The 27,712-nt window shown below is 49.6% G+C and overlaps 1 protein-coding gene across 2 annotated transcripts in view; it reads left to right on the top strand.

Annotated features, from left to right (window-relative positions):
- MYO7A (myosin VIIA) overlaps positions 1 to 27,712 on the top strand; it is a 154,748-nt gene that overhangs the window by 71,455 nt on the left and 55,581 nt on the right. Inside the window, exons 16-21 of one of the 2 annotated variants that reach the window (XM_081001719.1) lie at positions 4,023 to 4,079; positions 9,082 to 9,219; positions 14,078 to 14,236; positions 15,814 to 15,906; positions 24,391 to 24,485; positions 26,402 to 26,486. In XM_081001719.1, the coding sequence (XP_080857845.1) occupies positions 4,023 to 4,079; positions 9,082 to 9,219; positions 14,078 to 14,236; positions 15,814 to 15,906; positions 24,391 to 24,485; positions 26,402 to 26,486 (627 nt within the window). The remainder of the gene's footprint in view (positions 1 to 4,022; positions 4,080 to 9,081; positions 9,220 to 14,077; positions 14,237 to 15,813; positions 15,907 to 24,390; positions 24,486 to 26,401; positions 26,487 to 27,712) is intronic. The other variant, XM_081001720.1, reaches the window with a different exon arrangement.

The raw sequence follows: 27,712 nt of genomic DNA on the forward strand, positions 1-27,712 counted from the left end.
TAACCAGAGCATGCACAACTCTGGCAAGTACCGTATTTTTCACTCTATAGGATGCACTTTTCCCCCTCCAAAAATTAAGGGGAAATGTGTGTGCGTCCTATGGAGCGAATGCAGGCTCCTTGGCTTCAGTGATAGCAATGCGAAGCCTCCAAAGCGCAGAGGGAGAGCTCCCCCCGTGCTCCGGAGGCTTCACGTTGCTTTCGCTGAAGCCGCCTGAAGCCCCCGGAGTTCCCGCTGTGCTCCGAAGACTTGTGGATAGCCGCCTGAAGCCCGAAGCCCCCGGAGTGCAGTGCAAACTCCCGCTGTGCTCCGGGGGCTTCGGGCAGCTATCCACAAGCCTTCGGAGCACAGCAGGAGTTCTCGCTGCGCTCCGAAGGCTTGCGGATAGCCGCCTGAAGCCTGGAGAGCGAGAGGGGTTGGTGCACACCGATCCCTCTTGCTCTCCAGGCTTCACTGGAGAGGCGCTGCACAGTTTTCCCTCTCTGCTCAGCGCCCCTTCAGCAAAGCGGGAGGAGAAATGGAAGGGGCTCCGTTTCTCCTGCCGCTTCGCTAAAGGGGCGCTGAGCAGAGAAGGGGGAGAATTTTCCCCCCTGTTCTCCCCCTCCTATGGTCCAGTGCGTCCTATAGAGTGAAAAATATGGTAACTACTCTGACGACTAACAATTTATTGCACATCTGTTTGAAAATTAAAGCTATGTAGATTTAACAAATACAACAAAATGGATTAACTTGGTCCAGCGACGCCAGCTTTTCAAAGTAATTGACACCTTCAGCTCCTCCCCTGCTGCCCTGGTGGTAATCTCCTTCCCCAGAGGGTGGTACAACCCACTTGTGGAACAGCTGGTTTAAAGCATAAAAGAGGCTTCAATTGTATCTAATCAGCAGGGTGGGATGAAAATGGTAACCCTTGTGTGAGACTAGAGGGTCTCTATGTTCGTCTATGATACACTGGAGGGGAGGGATATTACCTGTGATGGAACCTTCATATGTCAGTGGTGGCATCGATGCTGGGGTGACCAGGTCCGTAAAGACTGATGTACCGTATTTTTCGCTCTATAAGAAGCACCAGACCATAAGACGCACCTAGTTTTTGGAGGAGGAAAACAAGGAAAAAAATATTCTGAATCTCAGAAGCCAGAACAGCAAGAGGGATCGCTGCGCAGTGAAAGCAGCAATCCCTCTTGCTCTTCTGGCTTCTGGGATAGCTGCGCAGCCTGCATTCGCTCCATAAGACGCACACACATTTCCCCTTACTTTTTAGGAGGGAAAAAGTGAGTCTTATAGAGCAAAAAATACGGTATATGGTTGGATCAGCCCCTGCCCAATGCAAATTTTGGCAGTTGCAAAAAGGGAGTGGGAAATAATATATACATAGAGCTGGGTCTCTGTCACATCCCGAGGTGGACACAAATTGCCTGCTCCCCAGTCATCAGATCGATCATTTGAGGAGTGGGGTGAGTTTGATAACCCCCTGCCCAACCTCAGGTGACGTGCACAAGTTAGCTGAGATGGGGGATTGTGGGTCTTGGGTGTGTGCAACCGTGTGGGGTGGCTACATCCAGTTTTGGCCACATCCATCACTGGGATATCGCCTCCAAGGCATCAGCCAACAGGGAATTCAACGCTGCGGCCAAAACCAGGTAGCCACCCATATTGTGTAAGAAAAATATCACTGGGTATCAATTGTCAGGCGGTGGGCAAATTGCCAGAAAGACACCCTTTTCCACATCCCACTAAATCTAACCTGGCAACAGCAGTAGCAAAGGCTGTTGGCATTGTTCTCAGTAGCAACAGCACTTGGTGGGGGCCATGGGATGCTTGGGGACTTCTGTTTCCCAAGGCTCCTGAGTCCTTACTGAAGACCCGGGAGCCACGAGATTCTACAGATCCCAGGGGTCCCAGTGTTCAAGATGCTGTTGCTGGAGCATTCAGGGGTACTGGGGTCTGAAGGATGGGCTGGATCTGTGGAGTTTGTATTTAATGGAAGCGCAGGGCGTGGGTGGGATGGAGATAGGTTTTGTGATCAGTCAGCACATGGAAAAAGAGCAAGCTCTCGGTTATTGCTTGAAATCCAAATTCCATGAAAGCTGCTTGCTGTAACAAGCCAATCTGATGCCTGATCAGATGCACACAGCTTCTACCACTCCAAAGGATGAAGAATAAAGAAAAAAAGTTCGCAGTTTTATACTGAAATCCACACACTGGGACAGATCAGCCGACATCTGTTCCTGTTCATTTTTGCTGGTGTTCAACCGCCAGTCTGCTCTATCCCATTCTATGCAGAATTATTTGAAGAATGAACCAAAAATTGTACACATTATTATCTGCAGCAATGCACACTTTTTTTTTTGTATGCATGCCCCCCCCAATGCATATTTTTCAATGCTCTTCAATGAGCTTTTGGGTTAAATACACGTAACAGTAAAGTGTGTGTTTTCGTGGACACTATTTTGAGCACCCAAACTGTGATGCAAAATCCAGAGGAGTGAGTAGCCTCCGACCAAATGGATTCCTCCTCTGTTCAGAAGTGGGGTGAAACCACTGCTCTAGCTTCCAACTGGGTGTGCCATTGCTTCTTATTGAGGTGGGGGGGGGGGTTGGTGCGGTGCAAACACATCCTCCGGAGTGCCAAATTACCGTATTTTTCGCTCTATAGGACGCACTTTTCCCCTTCAAAAATTAAGGGGAAATGTGTGTGCGTCCTATGGAGCGAATGCAGGCTCCTTGGCTTTAGCGATAGCAACATGAAGCCTCCGAAGCGCAGAGAGAGTGCTCCCTCCATGCTCCGGAAGCTTTGCGTTGCTTTCGCTGAAGCCTTCAGAGCAAGAGGGGTCGGTGCGAACTGACCCCTCTCGCTCTCCAGACTTCAGCGATAGCCCCCGAATTCCCGCTGCGTTCTGGAGGCTTCAGGTTCCTTTCGCTGAAGCCGGGAGAGTCTTGCTCTCCCAGCTTCAGCAAAAGGAACCCAAAGCCTGCGGAGCGCAAGCTCGGGGAGCAACGGGAAGGCTGTGCGCAGCCTTTCCGCTGCTCTCCGACCTGCTCTTTGGGGCTGGTGGTGGGGGAAAGCAGCACTTCCCCCCGCCAGCCCCAAAGAGCAGGTCGAAAGGAACCCGAAGCCTCCAGAGCACAGCGGGAACTCCCGCCGCGCTTCTGAGGCTTTGGGTTGCCTTCACTGAAGCCTGGAGAGTGAGAGGGGTCAGTGCGCACCGACCTCTCTCACTTTCCAGGCTTCCAAGGTAGCCGCCTGAAGCCTCCAGAGCGCAGCGGGAACTCCCGCTGTGCTCCGGAGGCTTCGGGTTGCCTTCACTGAAGGTGACTGAACGCACCTTGAACGCACTGAACGCACCTTGTTTTAGAGGGGAGAACAAGAAAAAAAAAATCTCCCCCTCTCTGCGCAGCGCCCCTTCAGTGAAGCGGCAGGAGAAATGGAATGGTTGGGTGCATCCTATAGAGCAAAAAATACGGTAGTTCCCGCAGTGCATTTGCACTGGGAGTGTTGAATTCTAATGAAACGGAAATGGGAGCCAAAGTTGCCGGGGTTGGCTTATTCCTCCGGTGTGCAGAACAGAAATCAACCCAGCGAAACAACTACATTAGTTAACAGAATTTTGCAGCGGAAGGCGATCTGCAGCGGAATGGAAAAGCAGATGCGTGCAACGAATGCAGCACGAAACGATATCTTCTTACATCCCGGGTTTGCACTGCACCAACCTGCCCGCCACTTTGTCCGTCCTGTTAAGCAGCCATGGCCCCAGATCCTTGCAGGGAAGCTAGCGTAGCAGCTACAACTCACCCCACCCAGCAAGCTGCCTCTGCCTCCATCCCTACCATTGGGTGGCAGGAATAGAACGCCTACTCAAAAGCAGCCATTGCAAATACTTGGGTTTCAAACACCCCCGAACCAGCTGCTTGTGGTTAGTGAATAGCTCGGAAGTCCTGTCTTAGTCGTTCTTCTTTTTCACTTTTTTTTCTCCTATTCTCTGTCTCTCGTTTGTTTTTTTTTGTCTTTTGATCCCCTGTAGTTTCTCTGTGGCTATGCGTCCAGTGCTTTTGGGCAGTCGCCAGCACCCAGCCTGAAGGTAAAAATAAGCCAAAGAGCTCCCTCGTGTGTGGTATGTTCATTTCTTCTCTTCCCCCTCCCCACCCCACTCCTGCTCCCCCCCAACCCGCCCTCCTCTGTCGCCGGTTTTACTCTTCTCCTTGCGTCCTTTGCAGCAGATCGCTCGCGAAAGGACAGAGGTGGTTGCGGATTCGCGGAGGGCTTGCCTCAGGGAAGCAAAGCTGTTCTCTGCCTTTGCTAGGGATGCCTGGAGCCACTACATTATGCTGGAAAAGGTGATGGCGAAGGGCAATCAAAGAGGTTCAGGGGCTTTTCCTCTAGGGATCAAAGGCTAAATTGGGCCTCCATTAGTCTGGCAATTACCTGGTTGGGTGTGCCAGGAGAGTCTTCCATCCTGTAAGAGCTCAGAGCACAAAAGGAGGTTCTGAAAACCCATTGTTGTTGACTATAATAATAATAATTTATTATTTATACCCCGCCCATCTGTCTGAGTTTCCCCAGCCACTCTGGGTGGCTCCCAATCAAGTGTTAAAAACAATACAGCATTAAACATTAAAAACTTCCCTGAACAGGGCTGCCTTCAGCTGTCTTTTAAAGATAAGATAGCTGCTTATTTTCTTCACATCGGAAGGGAGGGCTTTCCACAGGGCGGGCGCCACCACCGAGAAGGCCCTCTGCCTTGTTCCCTGTAACCTCACTTCTTGCAATAAGGGAACCACCAGAAGGCCCTCGGTGCTGGATCTCAGTGTCCGGGCTGAACGATGGGGGTGGAGACGCTCCTTCAGGTATACTGGGCTGAGGCTGTTTAGGGCTTTCAAGGTCAGCACCAACACTTTGAATTGTGCTCGGAAGCATACTGGGAGCCATTGCAGATCTCTCAGGACTGGTGTTATGTGGTCTCAGCGGCCACCCCCCAGTCACCAGCCTAGCTGCCACATTCTGGATTAATTGCAGTTTCCGGGTCACCTTCAAAGGTAGCCCCACGTAGAGCGCATTGGAGTAGTCCAATTGGGAGATAACTAGAGCATGCACCACTCTGGAATCTCCTTTCTATTTGAAGCTATTTGAAGATGGCTGGCCTATTTCCTCTCAGTCTGCTCTCATCCAGACACGTTTCCTTACCCCTTCCATGGCAGTCAGTAAGACCCACCTGCTAAGGTGAAAGGTAAAGAAAGGCTGGATGGGTCGGACAGGATGTCAGGCATTTGCAACCTGGCAACTTCCTCTGATTCTTGGCTGAGCCCTTTTATCCTCCCCCTAACCTATTCCATTAAGGCACGTGGGTGGTGCTGTGGGTTAAACCACAGAGCCTAGGACTTGCCGATTAGAAGGTCGGCGGTTCGAATCCCCGTGACGGGGTGAGCTCCCGCTGCTCGGTCCCTGCTCCTGCCCACCTAGCAGTTCGAAAGCACGTCCAAGTGCAAGTAGATAAATAGGTACCCCTCCAGCAGGAAGGTAAACGGCGTTTCTGTGCGCCGCTCTGGTTCGCCTGAAGCGGCTTAGTCATGCTGGCCACATGACCCAGAAGCTGTACGCTGGCTCCCTCGGCCACTAAAGCGAGATGAGCGCTGCAACCCCAGAGTCAGTCACGACTGGACCTAATGGTCAGGGGTCCTTTTGCCTTTACCTTTAACCTATTCCAGGCTCTTCCCTCTCTGGGATTAATAGAGTTATTTAATGGGGCAGTTCTTCTTTCTGGAACCTTGCATTCAGGACTCGCTATGTCTCCTGCCCACCTAGCAGTTCGAAAGCACGTCCAAGTGCAAGTAGATAAATAGGTACCCCTCCAGCAGGAAGGTAAACGGCGTTTCCGTGCGCTGCTCTGGTTCGCCTGAAGCGGCTTAGTCATGCTGGCCACATGACCCAGAAGCTGTACGCCGGCTCCCTCGGCCACTAAAGCGAGATGAGCGCCACAGGTCCAGAGTCGGTCACGACTGGACCTAACGGTCAGGGGTCCCTTTACCTTTACCTTTATATGTTAAGTCCAGCCAAATGCCTTGGACTGCTGCCCCTGAGCACTTTGCTCCAGCCGGTTCAAAATGCAGCAGCTAGACCAGAGCTTTCCAAACTGTTGCGTCACGACACGTTAGCGTGTTGGCTGCAGTGTGTAGGTGTGTCGCACAAACACTCCTCCCGGGGCTTGAAAGGGGTTAGTTCCACCTCCGGTTTGCTAGAGAAACTGAATTTGCTCTGTCCTGAAACGATGCACGTCTAAAAAGTGTGCCGACAACATGAGAAGTTTGGAAAGCTCTGAGCTAGGCTGTTGACGGGGACGGACTACTACCAGGGCATAAATCCAATGCTTCAAAGATCATTCCATACCTTATCCCATATGATACGTTAATTTTTTAAAATAAAATACCTGAACTTGCAGGAAAGTATTTCCTGCTTACCAAAGCAAGCAAGCAAGCAAGCAAGCAAACAAACAAAAAACCATATGCAAAAGCAATTTCAAATCCAATACAGATACAAATTGTGTGGTGTTTGTGTACAGTATTCCCAAGGAATGGTTGGGGGACAGTTTATTTTCATTTATTGAAATTATTGAATTTATATACCGCTTTATACCCACTTATTTGAATTTATATACCGCTTTATACCCACAAGTCTCAGGGCCCCACTTTTATTCAGTAGATAGATAGATAGATAGATAGATAGATAGATAGACAGATAGATAATAGATAGATAATAGATAGATTAATAGATAGATAATAGAATCCATTCTCTGTTAATTATTATATGGGCAGCAGGCAACGAAGGGGAATTTTGTTACACAGGATTTTCCTTTGGGAATCTGGGACTGCCACAGAAGAGGCATTGGAAAAGCTTATAGGACACTTGTCACTCAAGGGTGCTGGCTGTTTATTTGTGGCTGGGCAGGGAATTTACTTCCTGAGTCACGTTGCTTATTTGAGGGTTGAATCAAATCCGTAAAAATGGGATGTGACGCTTTTTAAATGTGAACCAAAAGTACGTGCTCCGTAGACGCCAAGGTTCACTGAACGTTAGAACGAACTAATTTGCTTTAACGAATTCATCTGAAGTAGTTCGAAAAAATCTTTGAGCTACACCTGAAAGTAGCTCCCACGAACAGCTGGGTGAATGGAATGTGAATTAAGTCTGTTTGGGGGGTAGAACTTTGAACAATTTTTAGTTCAAGTTCATTCTCTTGCATTCATTTTCTTTTTCATCCCAAGACTTTGGGGCCTTTAAACTTAAAGATCATAATTATTGGGGCCATTGACATCGCACTGTGTGATGTTTTCTTACTTTTCTTAAGTGTGCTTTATAATTTGACGCAGCAGCTTGTAACGTTCTAAATGCTGGTGGGGAGGGGGGGGGAATGCAGAGGATCTTTTCTATGAACTTGAACAGAATGGATGCTCACCTTTTTAAGGTGGGCGGCGGTTGCGATCCCCCTCGCTTCTGGCAGGCAGTTCTCACGTCCTTGATGGCCATTTGAGATTTCCCCTGTCTGGCGGGATCTCAGGGTGGGACTTCCCCTCTGAACGCCAGCTTCAAACAGGCCAATCAGAGGCTGCCCGGTATCTGAGGAAGCAGCTGCTGGTCAGAGCAAACATCATTGGGGTAGATGGAGAAATAGCCTCACCTGGTACCAGGCAGTGTGCAGAGTTCCTATTGGTGAGATATTCTGAATCATGGAATGGTAGAGTTGGAAGGGGTTCCTAGGGTCATCTAGTCCAACCCCCGAAATGCAGGAACTGTAACTAAAACCTCCATGACAGGTGGCCACCCAACCTCTGTTTAAAAACTTCCAAGGAAGAAGAGCCCACAACCTCCCCAGGGAGACCTGCTTTTAATGTCAGAAAGTTCTTCCTGAGGTTTAGTTGGAATCTCCTTTCTTGCAACTTCCCTTGTTGTTTGTTCTCAGCGCGTGGTATTCAGAGATACGCTGACTCTGCCTCTGTTGGTTCCTTCAACTGTGAGAACTGATCTCCATGAACGGGCATACCCTCTGCGCCTTTGTCCCCTTCCCACAGCGGCAGAAGACATGCTTTGAGTGCAGAAGGTCCCCAGTCCAACCCCTGCCATCTCCAGGGTGTCAAATTTCCCTTGCCTGAGAGCTTGGATGGCGGCAACCAATTGTTAACTCTTTTGAATCTTGGTGGGTTGTTAACTTCCTTAGTGGGGCCTGCAGTCTGCTATCCTGAATAATGCTTTGTCTAGGGTAGGGGGCGAAGGGACGCGGGTGGCACTGTGGGTTAAACCACAGAGCCTCGGACTTGCTGATCAGAAGGTCGGCGGTTCGAATCCCCGTGACGGGGTGAGCTTCCGTTGCTCAGACCCTGCTCCTGCCAACCTAGCAGTTCGAAAGCACGTCAAAGTGCAAGTAGATAAATAGGTACCGCTCCGGCGGGAAGGTAAACGGCGTTTCCGTGCGCTGCTCTGGTTCGCCAGAAGTGGCTTAGTCATGCTGGCCACATGACCCGGAAACTGTACGCCGGCTCCCTCGGCCAATAAAGCGAAATGAGCGCCGCAACCCCAGAGTCAGTCACGGCTGGACCTAATGGTCAGGGGTCCCTTTACCTTTACCTAAGGGTAGGGGGCAGTGGGGATGCGTTAATGGAAACAGGAGGCAGTACAGTGGACGTTCAGGTTGCAAATGTGATCCGTGCGGGATGCACGTTCGCAATTCTCAGCGGCGCATCTGCGCATGCACGGGTTGCGATTCGGCGCTTCTGCACATGTGCAAAGCACGATTTAGCTCTTCTGCGCATGCGTGGCCACCAAAACCCGGAAGTAACCCATACTGGTACTTTCTGTAACCCGAAAAAACGCAACCTGAAGCATCTGTAACCCAAGGTTTGACTATAATCCAAAAAGGCTTGGGAGCTCCGGCCAAGGCGGACGAACGGCCTGCCTTGCTGAAACACGGCTTCCTGTGCAACAGACTGTCCCCTGTGACCCAGCTTGAGAGGGAAATGTTCTGCTGTTGTTTGCATTATCCTTTCATTTCCGGACACTGATCCTCTGTGGCGCTCCCCTCCCTTTCTTTCCAGGGGGCAGAGACCAGGAAGCGCTCCCCGACTCTCAGCAGCCAGTTCAAGCGCTCGCTGGAGCTTCTGATGAGGACTCTCAGCGTCTGCCAGCCATTCTTCGTCCGCTGCATCAAGCCCAACGAATACAAGAAGCCCATGGTAAGCCGTGCACCCGTTTGCCTTCTTCTGGATAAAGCAGGGGTTTTAACCGTGAGGAGGCAGGCTCTAGGTCATTTGCAGAAGGCTACTAGCCACAATGGCTCGGCTCTGCTGCCACAGCTGGAGGCCACAAGGCTTCTGAATCTTCTTTGCTGATCACTCGTAGCCAAGTAAGATTGTCTTCCATAAACACTGTTTTAACCAGGCTTCCTCAGCCTCAGCCCTCCAGCATAGCTGTCAACCTTCCCTTTTTTTGCTGGAAATTCCCTTATTCCAGCACCACTTCCTGCTGCTTCCTGCTGCTATCCCGGAATGTTAGATATCCTGTAGACTCTCTCCAGGACTGTGAGGCTGCTGATCCCTTATTTTCGAGGCTGCTGATCCCTTATTTTCAAATCTGAAAGTTGACAGCTATGCCCTCCAGATGTTTTGAGACTACAATTCCCATCATCCCTAACCACTGGTCCTGCTAGCTAGGGATCATGGGAGTTGTAGGCCAAAAACATCTGGAGGGCCAAGGTTGAGGAAGCCTGGTTTTAACAGTGAGCCCGTAAGTGACTGTGGAGGCCAATTCTGGATCCACACGTCTTACCACAGTGGGGACATTGGTTTCCAGGTGGGAGTTGATCATGGTGTGGATTTGCCATGCGTGCCTTCCTCTTAGTACGTTTCTCCCTTTCGTCCTGAGTTCGAGCGTCTTCAGAGCCCATGACACCTTTGGTAAAGGCTGTTCTCCAACTGGAGCGCTCGCAGGCCAGTGTTTCCCAGTTGTCGGTGTTTACATTTTTTTAATATAGATTTGCCTCGAGAGAGTCTTTAAACCTCTTTTGTTGACCACCAGCATCACGCTTTCCATTTTTAACTGGCTTCTGAATGCCAGTTTCTGGAAACCACAGGAGGGGAGAGCAGCTCTTGCATTCAAATCCTGCTTGCGGGTTCCCCTCAGCCACTGCGACAAGAGGCTGTTGGACGAGATGGGCAATAGGCCTCATCCAGCAGGATTGCCTTATGTTCTTGTGCCCTGGCCTCTTCTTTAATTGGTAAAGTACTTTACTTCATTAGCAGCACACCCAGGAAAAAAAGGCAAGCTAGCCTCATATCTCTCTGCAGGGTTTGGGGCTGCCTGTGTTTTTGCCACGTCCTCCTTCTGAGATTCTAGGCTCAGCCTATCTCCATGAGCGGATAGATTTCCACTTGTACAGCAAAAGTTCCCCTATCTTTCCTTTTCCTGCATCCCACCCACACACCCCTCCATCTGCTCCAGAGAGTTAAAGGTAAAAAGGTCAAGGGACCCCTGACCATTAGGTCCAGTCGTGGCCGACTCTGGGGTTGCGGCGCTCATCTCTCTTTATTGGCCAAGGGAGCCAGCGTACAGCTTCCGGGTCATGTGGCCAGCATGACTAAGCCGCTTCTGGCGAACCAGAGCAGCGCACGAAAATGCCGTTTACCTTCCCGCCAGAGTGGTACCTATTCATCTACTTGCACCTTGATGTGCTTTTGAACTGCTAGGTTGGCAGGAGCAGGGACTGAGCAACGGGAGCTCACTCCGTCACAGGGATTTGAGCTACCGACCTTTCGATCGGCAAGCCCTAGGCTCTGTGGTTTAACCCACAGCGCCACCCGCGTCCCAGCTCGAGAGAGTTGGGGGACCCACTGAGTGAACAGAAGTCATTCTGCTCGCTTGATGACTTGGTTGTGCTTAGCTCTCCAATCTTTCTTAACTCCCCCCCTCCATGGGGGAAAAGCCTTTGATATCTTCACACTGCATTCTGGCTGTGTAAATGTTGTAAGAAAAATACCTCTAATTCCCTTATGGGGTATCTAGAGCCCGTACAGAGTCCCTCGGAAGAGCGGTGAGAGCGAAAGCAGAGGCCAGCCAGGGTATATTGAAAGCAGTGACTAGTAAGCCTGATCTTTATTAAAGGAAATGAACTGTTGCAACAGGGTCCCCACTCGCCACACGCAAGAGGGAGGAAAACCCTGAAAAATGGTGTGCAAGCCCCTATAAAGACATTTGAAATCCCCCCCCCCTGTAGCCCAAGAGCACCCCACCACCCCCCGAAACATCCTACATACATCAGAGAAGGAGGCGGTCTCCAGCAGAAATTTGAGAGGAGTTGCTTCTCTCCTGTCTGCCAGGACACCTGATAATGCCTTACTCAGTTTCATTTTCTGGGTAGCCTGGCCATTCCTGTGAGATGGTAAATACTTTAGTTCCTGAATTTCTTAGGCATATTGATAGTTTGCTCAGTTTAACAGATACTCGCCAGACTGTGTTTGGAAAGGGAGGTGTAAGCAATTACAGTCCAGAGACTGCCCATTTCCTTCCTTCTTGCAGAGGAATATTTGAGGTCAGTTTGGGAGAGTCAAAATGGCTTCAGGACTGCTCTCCTGCGCTATTTCAGACACGTGGCTTATATACTTACGTATGTGTTTGCCTTTTTTACCACGAGGTGCTTTTCATTCCCCCGCCACTGAAAGTCGTGATCAAAACCCTTAAAATACGTGGGGCAGCCAAAGAGAACGAATGGCACCACAATAGGAATCTGGAACTAAAAGTAGCCTGTGAAATAAAAACCCCCCAGGAGAGGATTTTTATGCCTGAGGTCAGAGAGGACCAAGAGCTGATAGTGACAGGAAACAGGATTTCAGGAAACTGGTGGAAAAAACCAGTGGAAAAAGCTTTGCCTGTTTTTGCATTACGTTCCCTGTTAGGACTTTTATTTAATTTTCCAAAATGTGGGAGAATCATGCTTTGTAGATGTAAAGGAAACAGATTCTGTTTCTGTCCAGGTGTTTATGAGTGAATCTTTCCGGTACAAATTGATTTTCTTCGAGCAGCCAAATTGGGGCAGGGCATTTAGCAGGAGCCAATTGTGTGCCCAGTGGTTAAAACACAAAGCAGGGCTGCCTCAAGATTGAGGGGGCCTAGCCCCCTTAAAACAAATATTGAGGGGGCCGAGGTACCTTTCGCCCCATAGAGTTGGTGTGCCTGGCATAGGGCCCAGTTATCTCGCTGCCATGGCTCTGTTTAGGTTTGGTGCTAAATCGGCCGCCTAAATTCAAACAACCTTATTCCCGTTTTTGCTTATTGTCGTTCCTGTTGCCTGTTTTTGTAATGTCCGTGTTGAAAAGGGTTACGTGGATTTTTATCATCACGTTTAGTATGCCTACTTGGGAAAATTCGTGCCTGTGCTTTAAAAGGCTGCTTATGGATCTATAAAATTTAAAAGTAAACGCTGTTAGATGGAGCCTCGTGAAGGTCTCTCTGGGCCACTGATAAGTCGCCTCGGTTCTGGCGCATCTTCTCAGCTTAATTAAAGTCTTGTCAGTCTTTCTTATATTTTTACAGCTACTGGCTGTGGGGAGCATCACCCCTTGTCTCTTCTTTGCACAGGTATATGACCTCAGCTTGACTAAATCTTTGCCAAACTTCCTGCTTCTCACGATCTAGAAAGGTCTGGGCAAACAGATCCACTTCTGTCCTTAAATCAGACATCTGGGCCTACTTAAATCATGAACCCAGGGTTCTCTTGATCAGAATTTGCTTCTGGGGCAATTGCCTTCATCACACACACAAATTTGCCCCACAAAAGACCTGAGGGACACCATGGTTTAATTTCATTGAGATGTACACAACCCTCCACATGGTGAAGAGTTGGGTTGTTGTTGTTGTTTAGTCGTTTAGTCATGTCCGACTCTTCATGACCCCCTGGACCAGAGCACGCCAGGCACTCCTGTCTTCCACTGCCTCCCGCAGTTTGGTCAAACTCATGCTGGTAGCTTCGAGAACACTGTCCAACCATCTCGTCCTCTGTTGTCCCCTTCTCCTTGTGCCCTCCATCTTTCCCAACATCAGGGTCTTTGCCAGGGAGTCTTCTCTTCTCATGAGGTGGCCAAAGTCTTTGAGCCTCAGCTTCAGGCTCTGTCTTCCCAGTGAGCACTCAGGGCCGATTTCCTTCAGAATGGTTAGGTTTGATCTTCTTGCAGTCCATGGGACTCTCAAGAGTCTCCTCCAGCACCATAATTCAAAAGCATCAATTCTTCGGCGATCAGCCTTCTTTATGGTCCAGCTCTCACTTCCATACATCACTACTGGGAAAACCGTAGCTTGAACTACACCAACCTTTGTCGGCAAGGAGATGTCTCTGGTTTTTAAGATGCTGTCTAGGTTTGCCATTGCTTTTCTCCCAAGAAGCAGGCGTCTTTTAATTTTGTGGCTGCTGTCACCATCTGCAGTGATCATGGAGCCCAAGAAAGTAAAATCTCTCACTGCCTCCGTTTCTTCCCCTTCTATTTGCCAGGACGTGATGGGCCCAGTGGCCATGGTCTTGGTTTTTTTGATGTTGAGCTCCAGACCATATTTCGAGCTCTCGTCTTTCACCCTCATTAAAAGGTTATTTAATTCCTCCTCACTTTCTGCCATCAAGGTTGTGTCATCTGCATATCTGAGGTTGTGGATACTGGGTTGTTAAGTACCAACAAATAAACAAATGTGCCGTGCTCTTCACTCAAATGCATTAACTTGTTTGACCTTTCTATTCTTGCTGTTTTCCTCTCCTACAGACTCTAACCTTACAGCTAAAAATAATAATAATCCCACAGAGCTGGAAGGGGCTCTCAGAGGACATCCATCCCAACCCCTTGCCTTCAGAAATGTTCTCCTTTCCAGCCTCTGCATGTACCACTCTTTTTTTCTTTTCTTTTTGGCCCATTTATTCTGATTGTCAGGCGTTCTCCCCCAGTAATAATCAGCAGCTCGCAAAGTACTTAAAAAGGGGAAATGTTTAAGCTCATAAGCTCAGGAGCTAACGGGTAAAATCATTGACACTGAAGTCATTTTCCCCCATCACTGCAGTTGTTTGACCGGGAGCTCTGTGTCCGCCAGCTGAGGTATTCCGGCATGATGGAAACTATCCGGATCCGCAGGGCTGGCTACCCCATCCGCTACACTTTCGTGGAGTTTGTGGACCGGTACCGAGTGCTTATGCCTGGGGTGAAACCAGCATACAAGCAGGTACGGTTGAAAATGCTCCTAGTGGCTCTAAAGAGAGAGATCCTGTGGCATTAATAAGGATGCTGAGAGCAGGGCCAGCCCACACTTGAGGCAAGGTGAGGCAGCTGCCTCAGGCGGCAAGATCCACAGGACCAGTAGAACTGGCCTCAAAGAAATGTATTACCCGCTGCTACGGTGGCAGCAACAGCTACAGCATGCTCCCTGGATGCCAGATCTGCTATTATTATTATTATTATTATTATTATTATTATTATTACTACTACTACTACTATTACTATTATTATTATTACTGTGGTACCTTGGTTCTCAATCCGTTCCGGAAGTCCGTTCCAAAGCCAAAGCGTTCCAAAACCAAGGCGCGCTTTCCCGTAGAAAGCAACGTAAAACAGATTAATCCGTTCCAGACTTTTAAAAACAACTCCTAAAGCAGCAATGTAACATGAATTTTGCTATCTAACGAGACCACTGATCCATAAAATGAAAGCAATAAGCAGTGTACTGCGGTCACACAGTCAATCCATCAGTAGCTGAACTGGGTTCCACACAGTCACAAAAACAAAGCAAAAAGAGCTGTAAAAACAAAAATGGAAAGTAAATAGCAAAAACAGACAGATATCAGTGTAACACTCTAAACGGAAGTGTGGCACTCAAATTAGAACCGTAACACTCAAAATGGAAGCGTGGCACTCAAAACAGAGCATTTTCGGCTTCTGAAAAAAGTTTGCAAACCAGAACACTTACTTCTGAGTTTGCAGTGTTTGGGTTCCAAGTTGTTTGAGTACCAAGGCATTTGAGAATCAAGGTACCACTGTATTATTATTATTATTATTATTATTATTATTATTATTACTTACTGAATTTATATACCGCCCTATACTCAGGGGTATCAGGATGGTTCACAGAATAAAACCAAGATATAAAACCACAAAATAATTAATAAAAATAAAAGCAATAACCCAATAGCCTTCCCCACAAAAAATACATTTTAAAAAGGGTATAGGGTGTGTAGATCAAGTCAGGCAAAGGCCTGGTTAAAAAGGAACATTTTTGCTTGGTGCCTAAAGGTGTATAACGAAGGCCCCAGGCGAACATCCCTGGGGAGAGCATTCCACAAATGGGGAGCCACTGCAGAGAAGGCCCCGTTCTTGTGTTGCCACCCTCGGGACCTCTCAAGGAGGAGGCACACAAAGAAGGGCCTCAGAAGATGATCTCAGGGTCCGGGTAGGTTCATATGGGAAGAGGCGGTCCTTGAGGTATTGCAGCCCTGAGCCGTTTAGTTCCTGTTGTAGATCTTCACTCGCCCCTTCTTCCCTGACCAGGAGTAGGGGTCACTTTGTGGTTTGCCTCAGGTTCCAAAACATCTTAGGCCAGCCTCGACAAAGAGTCTAGTAGTATCTGTAGTAATGCTACAACATTTCCCCACTAAACGTGACACATGCCATGTTGATAATCATATTGTTTGGACGATGGAAGTTTTCCTATCTTCTACCCTGCGAAATCACTTTGGGGCGTTTTATGAGGAGTGATTGATGAATGGAATTCAGTAAAAGCAATGAAAACCCCACCATTTCTTCCAGGGGGACTTGCGAGGGACTTGCCAGCGCATCGCTGAAGCTGTGTTGGGCAGAGACGATGACTGGCAGATTGGCAAGACAAAGATTTTCCTGAAGGTAAGATGCCAAGCAGGTTGTTGGGGGCATATGCCCGGAAGCAGAATATGTGTGTTTGGTGGCTAGCTGATATCTCAAACAGGGCAACAGCCACCATTTAGCCATTGTTTTCAAGGCTGAGATGCTATCAAAGCATCAAGATTCTTCCCCACAAAGTTTCCCCAGTGACCAGAAATGCCATCGTAACACCAAAAAGAAACAAACGAGAAAAGCTTTGCCGTTTTCAGTTTTCCAACCAAACAAACGCCTACTGTAGGGACTTTTGATGGTTCTGTAGGGAACTGGTGCTTTCCACATGAAGAAGCATGAAATAACAGGCGAGAAATAAACCTCTTCTGTACAGGAGTGTTGGCGCTGTTTTAATCACCTCTCCACTGTTATCTGTACGCTTCTTCTTTTTTAAAAGGATGTTCCTCGCCTGATGCTTAGTTAGTTAAGTGTTAAGTGTTCCAGTCCGTTCCTCCAGAGAGCCTTATCAGAGCTGTACAGCTGCATGATGAGGAAATGGGGAAACAAGCTTGTCAAAAAGTCTTCTTTGGGTTGGGTCAATCTGGAAGCAGGCAAGACTGTATCCCAGACTTGACATCAGTGGCCCAAGGAAGAAATCAAACAGCGCAGGTCAAGGGAAGAAAATCCGTAAAGCAGCGATTCCCGAACTTGATAGCTGGAGTTCAGTTTTCTTTCAAACCCCCCCAAACGTTTGCTTCTACATGTTTCCTGTTTCCTCCTTCCCTTAAAATTAGGGGACTGCGCAATGGTCAATTCCAAAATTCCCAGAAGTTCCTAAATGTTCTTCAAATGGTGCGTGAGAAATAGGCTTGCCCCAAAAATCTTTTGTACGTGCTCCACTGCAAAAACAGAAAACCTTGCAAACACTTGAAGTTAGGGATGGGGAATACATTTTGTTCCATTAGAATTTTAATGCAAACTGTTATGTACTGAGTTGAATAGGATCCAAACTGTAGCAGTCTGATTGGTCCTAGAACAATAGGATCCAAAAGGCAGCAGTCTGATTGGTCCTAGAACAATAGGATTCAGAATGCAGCAGTCTGATTGGTCCTAGAACAATGCAGCAGTATGATTGGTTGGCAGGAACCACCCAATCCTGCTCCAGATAGAAGTGAATCCACAACCTGATTGGCTTACAGTAGAATTCCAGAATTAGCCAATCATGTGCAGCCCATTGTGTAAATAATGTATATAAAGCAGATACTGTGAGGGGACATTTATTCATTCCTCCTCACCACTATGAGCTGAATAAAGAGCATGAAATCACTTTGCGACTCTGAGTATATTTCACTGGCGACGAGGATGGGATCCCGCTGAGCTGACTGCCACACACAGCACCGCAGCACCGCCAACTGCCGCACCGCTGCCTCGCACCGTGTATCCAGGCTTCAGCTCCGGGGCACAAGGAACTCAGAATGGCAGCCAACAGCAGCTTCTCGCCATTCAACCCAGCATCTGGAGACTGGGAAGCGTACGCCTCCCGTTTCACCTTCCTCCTAGAAGCCAAAGGGGTCACCGACGAAGAAGACGCCAAGAAGAGGGCGATATTCTTCAGCGTCTGCGGAGAGGAGACGTTTGAAATCGCCCGGGCTCTCCTTGCGCCTGAAGACGTCGCTACTGTTCCATACAAAACAATAATGGAACAGCTGAAGGGGCACTTTTCGCCGCAGCCCTCAGTGGTGGCTCGTCGAAATGCCTTCTACGCAAAGCGGCAAGCCCCTGGGGAAACCATAACTGGGTTTGTGACCTCTCTCCGCCAAGCCGCCCGGTTCTGCAACTTCTCAGAGCTGGAGAACATGCTTCGTGACCGCCTCGTCGGTGGCCTGAAGGATGAGAAGCTGCAACGACGCCTCTACGCTAAGAAGGACCTAACGTTCCAGGTCGCTCTGGAGGAGGCCCTGGCAACAGAAGCTGCCGAGAGGTCGACCCAAGAGGCACGGCCGAGCCTGCCATCCCAACCGAGGGTCCACCATGAAGACCTCACCGATGACTCAGGATCCGACAGGGAGGAGGTGCACCGAGTACAGCAGCGCACTCAAGCAGCGCACAGACCACAGCTGCCTCGACGAGAAGGAGGGAACTGCGCAAGCTGCGGGGAGAGTCACGAGAGGAGGACCTGCCGTTTCCGCAACGCAGAGTGCAGGCAGTGCAGAAAATCGGGACACATCGCCCGGGTGTGTCGGGCTCGGCCCACCCGACACCAGGCATCAGATGACCAATCCAAGAGCCCCAGGTCCCGGGGCCCAACGCACCAAGGCAACTCGACGGAGCTCACGGACTTCCAGGTATACCAGTTGCCCCACCCCAACGTAGAGAAAATTTATGTAGAGGTACAGATAGAGGGGGCCCCATGCCGCATGGAGCTTGACACGGGTTCAACTCTATCCATAATCTCGGCAAGGACCTTAAGGAAACTGTGTCCCACTGGGGGTCCCAAACTCAGGCCGGCCCCATTCACCCTCCGGGACTTCCAGAAACGTAAGGTCCCCACAATGGGGGTGGGGACCTTCAGGGTGCAATACCGAGGGCGGACGCGGCAACTGGACTTGCTTGTGGTCAAGGGCCCCTACATTAGCTTACTGGGATTGGCATGGTTTGGACCACTGGGGCTAGCTGTCACCGGGGTGAACCACACTAGCTTACAAGTGGACGTGGACGCCATATGCAAGGAATTTCCAGGGGTTTTCGATGGGAAATTGGGACAGTATACGGGCCCCCCCATTGCGCTACAGCTTGACCCCGCAGTACGACCGGTCAGGCTCAAGGCCCGCCGGGTCCCGTTCGCCTTGAAACCCCGTATAGACGAGGAATTGGACCGACTCGTAGAGCAAGGAGTGCTGGAGCCGGTGCCTAATGCTCCCTGGGAAACCCCAATCGTCACACCCGTCAAGCCTAATGGTTCGGTCCGCATCTGCGCAGACTACAAATGTACCATAAACAAGGCCCTCACGGCCCACGCATACCCAGTGCCAGTGGTCAGCCATGTCCTTGCCACCCTGGCTGGGTCGAAAATTTTTGGCAAGCTGGACTTGGCCCAAGCATATCAACAGCTGCCAGTAGATGAGGCCACAGCAGAGGCACAGACGATTGTGACGCACAGAGGAGCGTTCAGGGTAAAGCGGCTGCAATTCGGTGTCAGCGTGGCACCAGGCATATTCCAGAATATAATGGACTCTCTCCTTAAAGGGATTCCTGGCGTCACCCCCTTCTTCGATGATGTGTTGATTGCCGGCCCCACACCAGAGGAGTTTGAGGACCGCCTCCGCACCGTTCTGCACCGTTTCCAGACGGCGGGTCTCAAGGTGAAGCGGGAAAAATGTCTACTAGGAGTGCCTCAGGTGGACTTTCTGGGATTTATGGTGGACGCAGAAGGGGTCCACCCGACTGGGGACAAGGTACGGGCCATTTGTGATGCCCCAGCGCCCAAGAGCAAGACTGAACTTCAGGCCTTCTTGGGACTATTGAACTTTTACCATTCCTTCCTTCCCCACAAGGCGGCGGTAGCGGAGCCCCTACACAGACTCCTGGACAAGCGGGCCCCTTGGGTGTGGGGCCAGCGCCAGGAGGCCGCATTCCAGGCAGTCAAGGACTTGCTTGTCTCAAACTCGGTCTTGGCACACTTCGACGAGAGGCTGCCGGTGGTGCTAGCATGCGACGCCTCACCCTATGGCATTGGAGCTGTCCTGGGGCACCAACTCCCGGATGGAAGAGAGGTACCGGTGGCGTACTTTTCCCAGACACTCAACACAACCGAGCGGAACTACTCGCAAATCGACAAGGAGGGTCTGGCAATCGTAAAGGGAGTAAAAAAATTCCATGATTTCTTGTACGGGCGGCCCTTCACCGTGGTGACTGACCACAAGCCGTTGCTTGGCTTGTTTGCCCCCGAAAAGCAGACCCCCCAAGTGCTGTCTCCTCGCGTCCTCAGGTGGTCAATTTTCCTTGCCAGCTACCAGTATGCACTGATTCACCGACCTGGGAAGGCGATGGGCCATGCGGACGCCCTCAGCAGGCTACCACTACCGGAAACAGGCCCTGACCCAGCACCTGCACAAGAGGTTATGAGCCTGGAGCTGCTTCCCGACCGCCCCATTCAGGCACAAGAAGTTGCACACCATTCCAAGAAAGATAGGGTCATCTCCCGGGTCCTGGACTGGGTGTGGAGGGGATGGCCCAGCAGCAGCCCCGGGCCAGAATTCGCCGGCTACACAACCCGCAAACATGAACTGTCGGCCCACAAGGGGTGCCTGTTATGGGGAAGCAGAGTCGTTGTTCCCCAGCCCCTCTGCAAAAGGGTCCTCACAGCCCTACACGAGACACATCCAGGGGTAGTAAGAATGAAGGCCCTTGCCAGGAGTTATGTGTGGTGGCCGGGGATCGATGGAGAGATAGAGGCCTGGGTCAAACACTGCCAGGCCTGCGAAGAATCCCGCCCAGATCCCCCAAGGGCCCCAGTCCAGTCCTGGGAGTCCGCCCGAGCACCATGGTCACGCCTGCATGTGGATTTCGCTGGCCCCTTTCAGGGGAAAACATTCTTCATAGTGGTGGACTCCTACACCAAATGGCTGGAAGTCGCACTGGTACCGTCCACTTCCACGTCCGCAGCCATCCGGGTACTACGCAGGCTGTTTGCAACCCACGGGCTCCCTGACACTCTCGTCTCAGACAACGGGACTGCATTTACGTCAGGAGAATTCCAAACCTTCACAGCGCAGAACGCCATCCGCCACATCCGTTCGGCGCCGTTCCACCCTGCCACCAATGGCCAAGCAGAACGCATGGTGCGGACCACCAAGGACACCCTTCGCCGCATGACGCAAGGGGACTGGGAGTACCGCCTTGCCACATTCCTTCTAGCACAGCACAGCACCCCCAGCTCAACGACTGGCCGGAGCCCCGCTGAACTACTAATGGGTCGGCGCCTTGCAATCAGATTGGACCGCCTTCACCCCGATAGAGCTCAGGATGAGGTAGTGGTGGGGGAAGGCAGGAACCCCCGGACCTTCGAGGCCCAGGACCCAGTGTACGCAAAGAATTTTGGGGCAGGCCCAGCATGGGTACCCGCCACAATCACCAGGGTCACTGGCCCCGTGTCGTACGAGGTGCTAACGGATGGGGGGCAATGCTGGCGCCGCCACTGCGACCAGATACGGCGACGATTCCCGGGAGAAAACCAGGAGGAGGACAGGTCAGAGGAGTCCCAAGGGAACAGCGGGGCAGTGAGGCCCATAGAGCAGGAGGGGCCAGCAGGAGAGGCAGAATCAGTAAATACAGAGAGGACCCGTGAGGCCGAAAGGACACCGGAACCAGAACCACGACTGAGCGAGCCGGTTGCACCAGACCAAACAGCCGCATCACAGCCAGCATCCTTGGAACACGAGCCAGAACCCGGAGCCCGGACCAGGGAACACCCCAGGCCACAACGCACACGTAGGCCGCCGGCATACCTTGAGGACTATGAATGCGACCTCCCGGGCAGGACTGGAACTTAGAGGGGAGGGGTGTTATGTACTGAGTTGAATAGGATCCAAACTGTAGCAGTCTGATTGGTCCTAGAACAATAGGATCCAAAAGGCAGCAGTCTGATTGGTCCTAGAACAATAGGATTCAGAATGCAGCAGTCTGATTGGTCCTAGAACAATGCAGCAGTATGATTGGTTGGCAGGAACCACCCAATCCTGCTCCAGATAGAAGTGAATCCACAACCTGATTGGCTTACAGTAGAATTCCAGAATTAGCCAATCATGTGCAGCCCATTGTGTAAATAATGTATATAAAGCAGATACTGTGAGGGGACATTTATTCATTCCTCCTCACCACTATGAGCTGAATAAAGAGCATGAAATCACTTTGCGACTCTGAGTATATTTCACAAACCCACCAGGGTTCCCAAAGCAGTCATGCAAACCATTGCACGGCTATCCTTTGAAATCCAGACTTCTCTAAATTTTGCAGTTCAGTTCTCCAACCAAGGGGCAAGAGAAACGGGAGGTGGGGATTTGCTTCTGGCAGGAACTCCTGCGGGGAATGTGGGAACTTGTAATTTCACTCCCTTCCCACTGCCCCCTACGTTACCACCTCCCACTTCTCCTGCCCAGGTAAGTTTTGTGGCCCTGGAGGGGCAGAGGAACTGAGCGGTGGTAGCAGAGGGTAAAAGGTAAAGGTAAAGGGACCCCTGACCATTAGGTCCAGTCGTGGCCGACTCTGGGGTTGCAGCGCTCATCTCGCTTTACTGGCCGAGGGAGCCAGCGTACAGCTTCCGGGTCATGTGGCCAGCATGACTAAGCCGCTTCTAGCGATCCAGAGCAGCACATGGAAACGCCGTTTACCTACCCGCTGGAGTAGTACCTATTTATCTACTTGCACTTTGACATGCTTTCGCACTGCTGGGTTGGCAGGAGCAGAGACTGAGCAACGGGAGTTCACCCCATCGTGGGGATTCGAACCGCCGACCTTCTGATCGGCAAGCCCTAGGCTCTGTGGTTTAACCCACAGCGCTACCCGCATCCTGGTAGCAGAGGGGGTGGCTGCCAAACTTGTGGGTTGAGTTGAACCTGCTTCACTTACACCCACCAGTGAGAAATCTGTTTCATTTCCTGTGGCATCCCTCTTTCTTTCAATACTGAAATGCAAAAGGGTCGCTTCAACAGCACATGCGTTATACAACACACAACCTCCTGTGGAATGCCCTCACTTAGTCTTCCTCACTATTAGCGTTTAGGATAAATCAAGTAACATTCCTGCTTACTCGGACAGCTGGTGGCTGAAAGTCCTGTCACTGGCAACCCTGAAATCGCTTTTGGGTGGTTGCTTTTAGGAGCTTTTAACCGATTTTTGAAGGTTGTTTGTGGAATTTTAAACTGCTTTGTATTATTATTATTATTATTATTATTATTATTATTATTATTAACAAAAACAATATTTTAATTTATATCCTGCCCATCTGGCTGGGTTTCCCCAGCCACTCTGGGTGGCTTGCAAGATACAGTGGTACCTCAGATTTTGAAAGTAGTCCGTTCCAGAAGACCGTTTGAGTTCTGAAACATTCAAAAACTAAAAACTCAATAGCCAACAGCTAGGCCTCAGGATCTTGCACTCAACAGAAGCTGCACGGCATGTTCGACTTCCGAGGCGTGTTTGAAAACTGAAGCGTTTACTTCCAGGTTTACGGCATTCGAAAACCAAAATGTTCGTCAGGGGAGATGTTCGAAAAACGAGGTACAACTGTATATAAAAACATAACATCACACATTAAAAAACAAACTATCCTATACAGTCGTACCTCCGCTAATGTATCCCCCTGGATACGTAAACTTTGGGATGCAAACATGGCAAACCCGGAAGTATTTTTCTGGGTTTCGCCACACGCTCATGCGCAGAAGCGCTAAACCGCGCTGCACACATGCGCAGGAATGGTCCTCCAGTTGCGAATTCCTCAGGATGCGGCCAGACCTCCGGAACGGATCCCGTTCACAACCGGAGGTACCACTGTGCAAACAACAAACAAACCAATAAATCTATAACAGCAATAACAATAGTTACAGGTAGGTAGCTGTGTTGGTCTGCCAAAGTCGAAACAAAATAAAAAAATTCCTTCCAGTAGCACCTTAGGGACCAACTAAGTTTGTTATTGGTATGAGCTTTCGTGTGCATTCACACTTCTTCAGCAATAACAATAACAGCAGCAGCAGCAACAACAACAATAACAGTAATAAAAATAATAATAATAAACAGCTTACAGTTATACTCAAATTAAAATAACCACCAGCCCCAACTAAACATTTAACCAACCCGACAAAACCAAAACAGAGGAACCAAAATTAGGTAACGGTAAAGGGACCCCTGACCATTAGGTCCAGTCGTGACCGACTCTGGGGTTGAGGCGCTCATCTCGCTTTATTGGCCGAGGGAGCCGGCGTACAGCTTCTGGGTCATGTGGCCAGCATGACAAAGCCGCTTCTGGCGAACCAGAGCAGCGCACGGAAATGCCATTTACCTTCCCGCCGGAGCAGTACCTATTTATCTACTTGCACTTTGACGTGCTTTCAAACTGCTAGGTGGGCAGGAGCAGGGACTGAGCAATGGGAGCTCACCCCGTCGCGGGGATTCGAACCGCCAACCTTCTGATCGGCAAGTCCTAGGCTCTGTGGTTTAACCTACAGCGCCACCTGCGTCTATTTAAAACATTTTAAAACAACTGAGACACTTGCCCCAACCCAAGAGTTGTTCCAGCAATGTCCCTCCGGCATCCGAAGATTCAGCTGTTCAAGGTGAGTCTGGGCCAGGTGGAAATGGACTTTGTGGCAGGGAGTGGTCTTCCTTCCAGTAGAGCGGCAATGTATTGGTATTGACGTGTTCGCTGCTGTGAGGGCAGGATACGCAATTAATAAATATATAAGAATAAAAGAAATGAATTCCCTGCTGTCCTGCGAAGTTCCCGAAGCGAGCGGCCTGCTGATGTGTTCTTCTCCTCAGGATCACCACGATATGCTGCTGGAGATAGAGAGAGACAAGGCCATCACGGACAAGGTCATCCTTATCCAGAAAGTTGTCCGTGGATTTAAGGACAGGTATGAAGCGTGGCTGGAGACAACAACTCTCACTAACATTTCTTTTTTTATATATAATAAATTTTTATTAGATTTTCCACAGTGATAACACAAACCACAAAGCAAAATGATACACAAAAACAGAAAAAGAAAAAGAAAAAAGAAGGGGGGGAAGGGGGAACAATAAACAGATAAACAATAACAACAAACTTAATTCTTCTCAAATCCAACCTTTTAAACATCTTGGTTGACATCCTCAAATCCCTCCCTTCTGAGTCTCCTTGTAATTATCATTTCCAATATCGTTATTAAACTAAAACAATTTCCAATTATAGTCCATCTTATTCACTTTTCTTAACATTCTAAATCCCATTTATTTAATTATAACTTAATTTAATCCTAGGCCTATTTGTTTCTTTCAAGTAATTTCTAATTTTTTATATTACAATATTTATTCAAATAGTCCTTGAATTTCCTCCAGTCCTCTTGAAACTCCTCTTCTTTCTGGTTGCGGATTCTTCCAGTCAGGTCAGCTAGCTCCGAAAAGTCCATCATCTTCATCTGCCAATCTTCCACTGTTGGTAGTTCTTGTGTTTTCCCATTTTTAGCAAGTAATATTCGGGCGGCCGTTGTGGCATACAAAAATAATTGAACATCTTTCTTGGGCAATTCTAAACCTGTTATTCCAAGAAGAAAGGCCTCTGGTTTCTTAATAAATGTATATTTCAACATTCTTTTCAGTTCATTATAAATCTGATTTAATGATACTTAGAATGTATTTGTCGAAACCATAGTGCCACATAGATTAACTTATAAACAATATGTTTATCCATCCACATATATACTATATCGTTTTGTAGTGTTAAGTACATTTTTTCTTATTTTGTTATTGCTGTTTTCCCTTTTTTTTATAAAAAAAAATCTAATGCATTCCATTCCTCTCTTCTTGTTTTCAATTCTTTCCTTTTTCTTCTTTATTTACTTTAATTTACTATAATCACCTCAATTTAATCTTATTTTTTAAAACAATTAAAAATCCCTGAGCTTGCAAAACATCTTTAATCGGTCTCCTTAACCAGGGAGGGCCTGGCATGCAAACAGGGCATCTTTCCACCTTGAACCGCTTGGGTTGTTAGCAAACTTGGCCACCTAACTGCTCATCCCTGACTCCAGATCAATTAGGAACAAGTTTAAAAAATACGGGTCCCCAAACCTATCCTCAGGGGAATCCACTTTCTATATCCCTCGTCCATCGGAAGGACTGCCCGTTTATTCCTACTGTCTTTCCGAAACAAGGCACAAGATGAAACAGAGTGTCATCCTTTGAATTTTGCAATAACAGATTGAGGCTGAATCCTGACAAGACAAAAGTACTGTTTTGGGGGGGACAGGAGGCAGGCAGGTGTTTATATCCTTGCGACCCGCCCATGGACTTCATGGTGGGAGGCAGATAAGAAATCAAATAAACAAATGTCCAAGTGGAACAGGCCTATTCCCCTAAAAATGGCTTTGGGGCTGGTTAATGAAGTGAGGCCTCTTTCCCTACGCCTTTGAGTTAATATGTAAAGGAACGGGTCAGCAAAAACAATTGTTCAGGCTTCTTGCTCAAGAATAAATTTCTTATTTGTTCTTTGGACTCTTGTTTCCTGAAAGCGCCTGCTCTCGAAGGTTTGAATTCGGTCAAAGATTGCTTCCCCTTTCAGCATACAAACACCAATGGAGCAATGCTCTATGGACATTAGGGTACAATTTGTTTCCTGTTTGTAGTTTTAATGTGAAATCAGAAAGGTGCTTTGAATGAGATTGTGAGCTGTACGTGACAATAGAGCGATTGTATTCTGAGGTAATCCGTAAAGAATTGTGTTTCTTCCTGGGTCAGGGCTTAGAAACAAAGAGTGCACGAGGAGAAAAGTGGATTGTAACTGTCTCTTCCCCAGGTCCAATTTCCTGAAAGTGAGGAATGCAGCTCTGATGATCCAGCGGACCTGGAGGGGGCATAACTGTCGAAGAAATTATGACGCTGTGAGTATGCCCAAAGCATGCAGGATTCTGGTCCGATTGCCTAACCAGCGGTGGAGCAAGCTGATTGGGCGACTGGGGCAGTGCGCATGCCCTGTGCCCAGGGGTGGGGCCAACTGCCTGTGGGGGTGGGGCCAGCCGCCCATGGGGCGGGGCCAGCTGGGGCAGGATGCTCTGTGGGGCCTCCAAGGAGTCTGCCTGCCTCCTCCCGCTCAGCTGCCCTACAGCTGAGGGAGAGGCAGCGGGCGAACTGTTTGGGGCAGCACGGAGCCTGCGGGCGCCCAAGCCATCGTGTCACTCCCAGGAGAGATGTGTGGCTCGGGCGCACTGCAGGCCCCATGGTGAGCATTGCCTGGCCTTTTGTCACCCCCCTCAGTGGTGACACCTGGGGCGTACCGCCCCCACCGCACCCCCCCTTCCTTCGCCCCTGCGGCCCAGTCCCCTGAGTTCTTTGCTTCACCCATGCTACCACTGTTCGCATTAGAGCTCAAAACCACAGAGCCTAGGACTTGCTGATCAGAAGGTCGGTGGTTCGAATCCCCGCGACGGGGTGAGCTCCCGTTGCTCGGTCCCTCCTTGCCAACCTAGCAGTTTGAAAGCACGTCAAAGTGCAAGTAAATAAATAGGTACCGCTCCAGCGGGAAGGTAAACGGCGTTTCTGTGCGCTGCTCTGGTTCGCCAGAAGCGGCTTAGTCATGTAACTCCCAGGAAAGACGCGCGGCTCAGGCACTCTGCAGGCCCCGCGGTGAGTGAGGCCTGACATTTTGTCAGCCACCCTCAGTGGTGACACCTAGGGTGGCCAGCTCCCACCGCACCCCAATTCCTCTGCCCCGTGCCTATGCAGCCCAGGATTGCCTATGGCTGACTAGCCATGGCTCCCCAAAGTCTCAGCATGGTCAAGATCAAGACTGAGACAACCCGCTATGTGTCTTCACCCCCCAAGGCTGAGTTGCACCTTTAGAACAGAGGTGCTCCTCTAGACTACAGCAGGGATGGAAATAATGAATAGGGTAAGGGACGTGGGTGGCGCTGTGGGTTAAACCACAGAGCCTAGGATTTGCCGATCAGAAGGTTGGTGGTTCGAATCCCCGTGACGGGGTGAGCTCCCGTTGCTCGGACCCTGCTCCTGCCAACCTAGCAGTTCGAAAGCACGTCAAAGTGCAAGTAGATAAATAGGTACTGCTACGGCGGGAAGGTAAACGGCGTTTCCGTGCGCTGCTCTGGTTCGT

The sequence above is a fragment of the Podarcis pityusensis genome, assembly GCF_964106645.2.
Source record: "Podarcis pityusensis genome assembly, chromosome: 4".
Taxonomy (NCBI): domain Eukaryota; kingdom Metazoa; phylum Chordata; class Lepidosauria; order Squamata; family Lacertidae; genus Podarcis; species Podarcis pityusensis.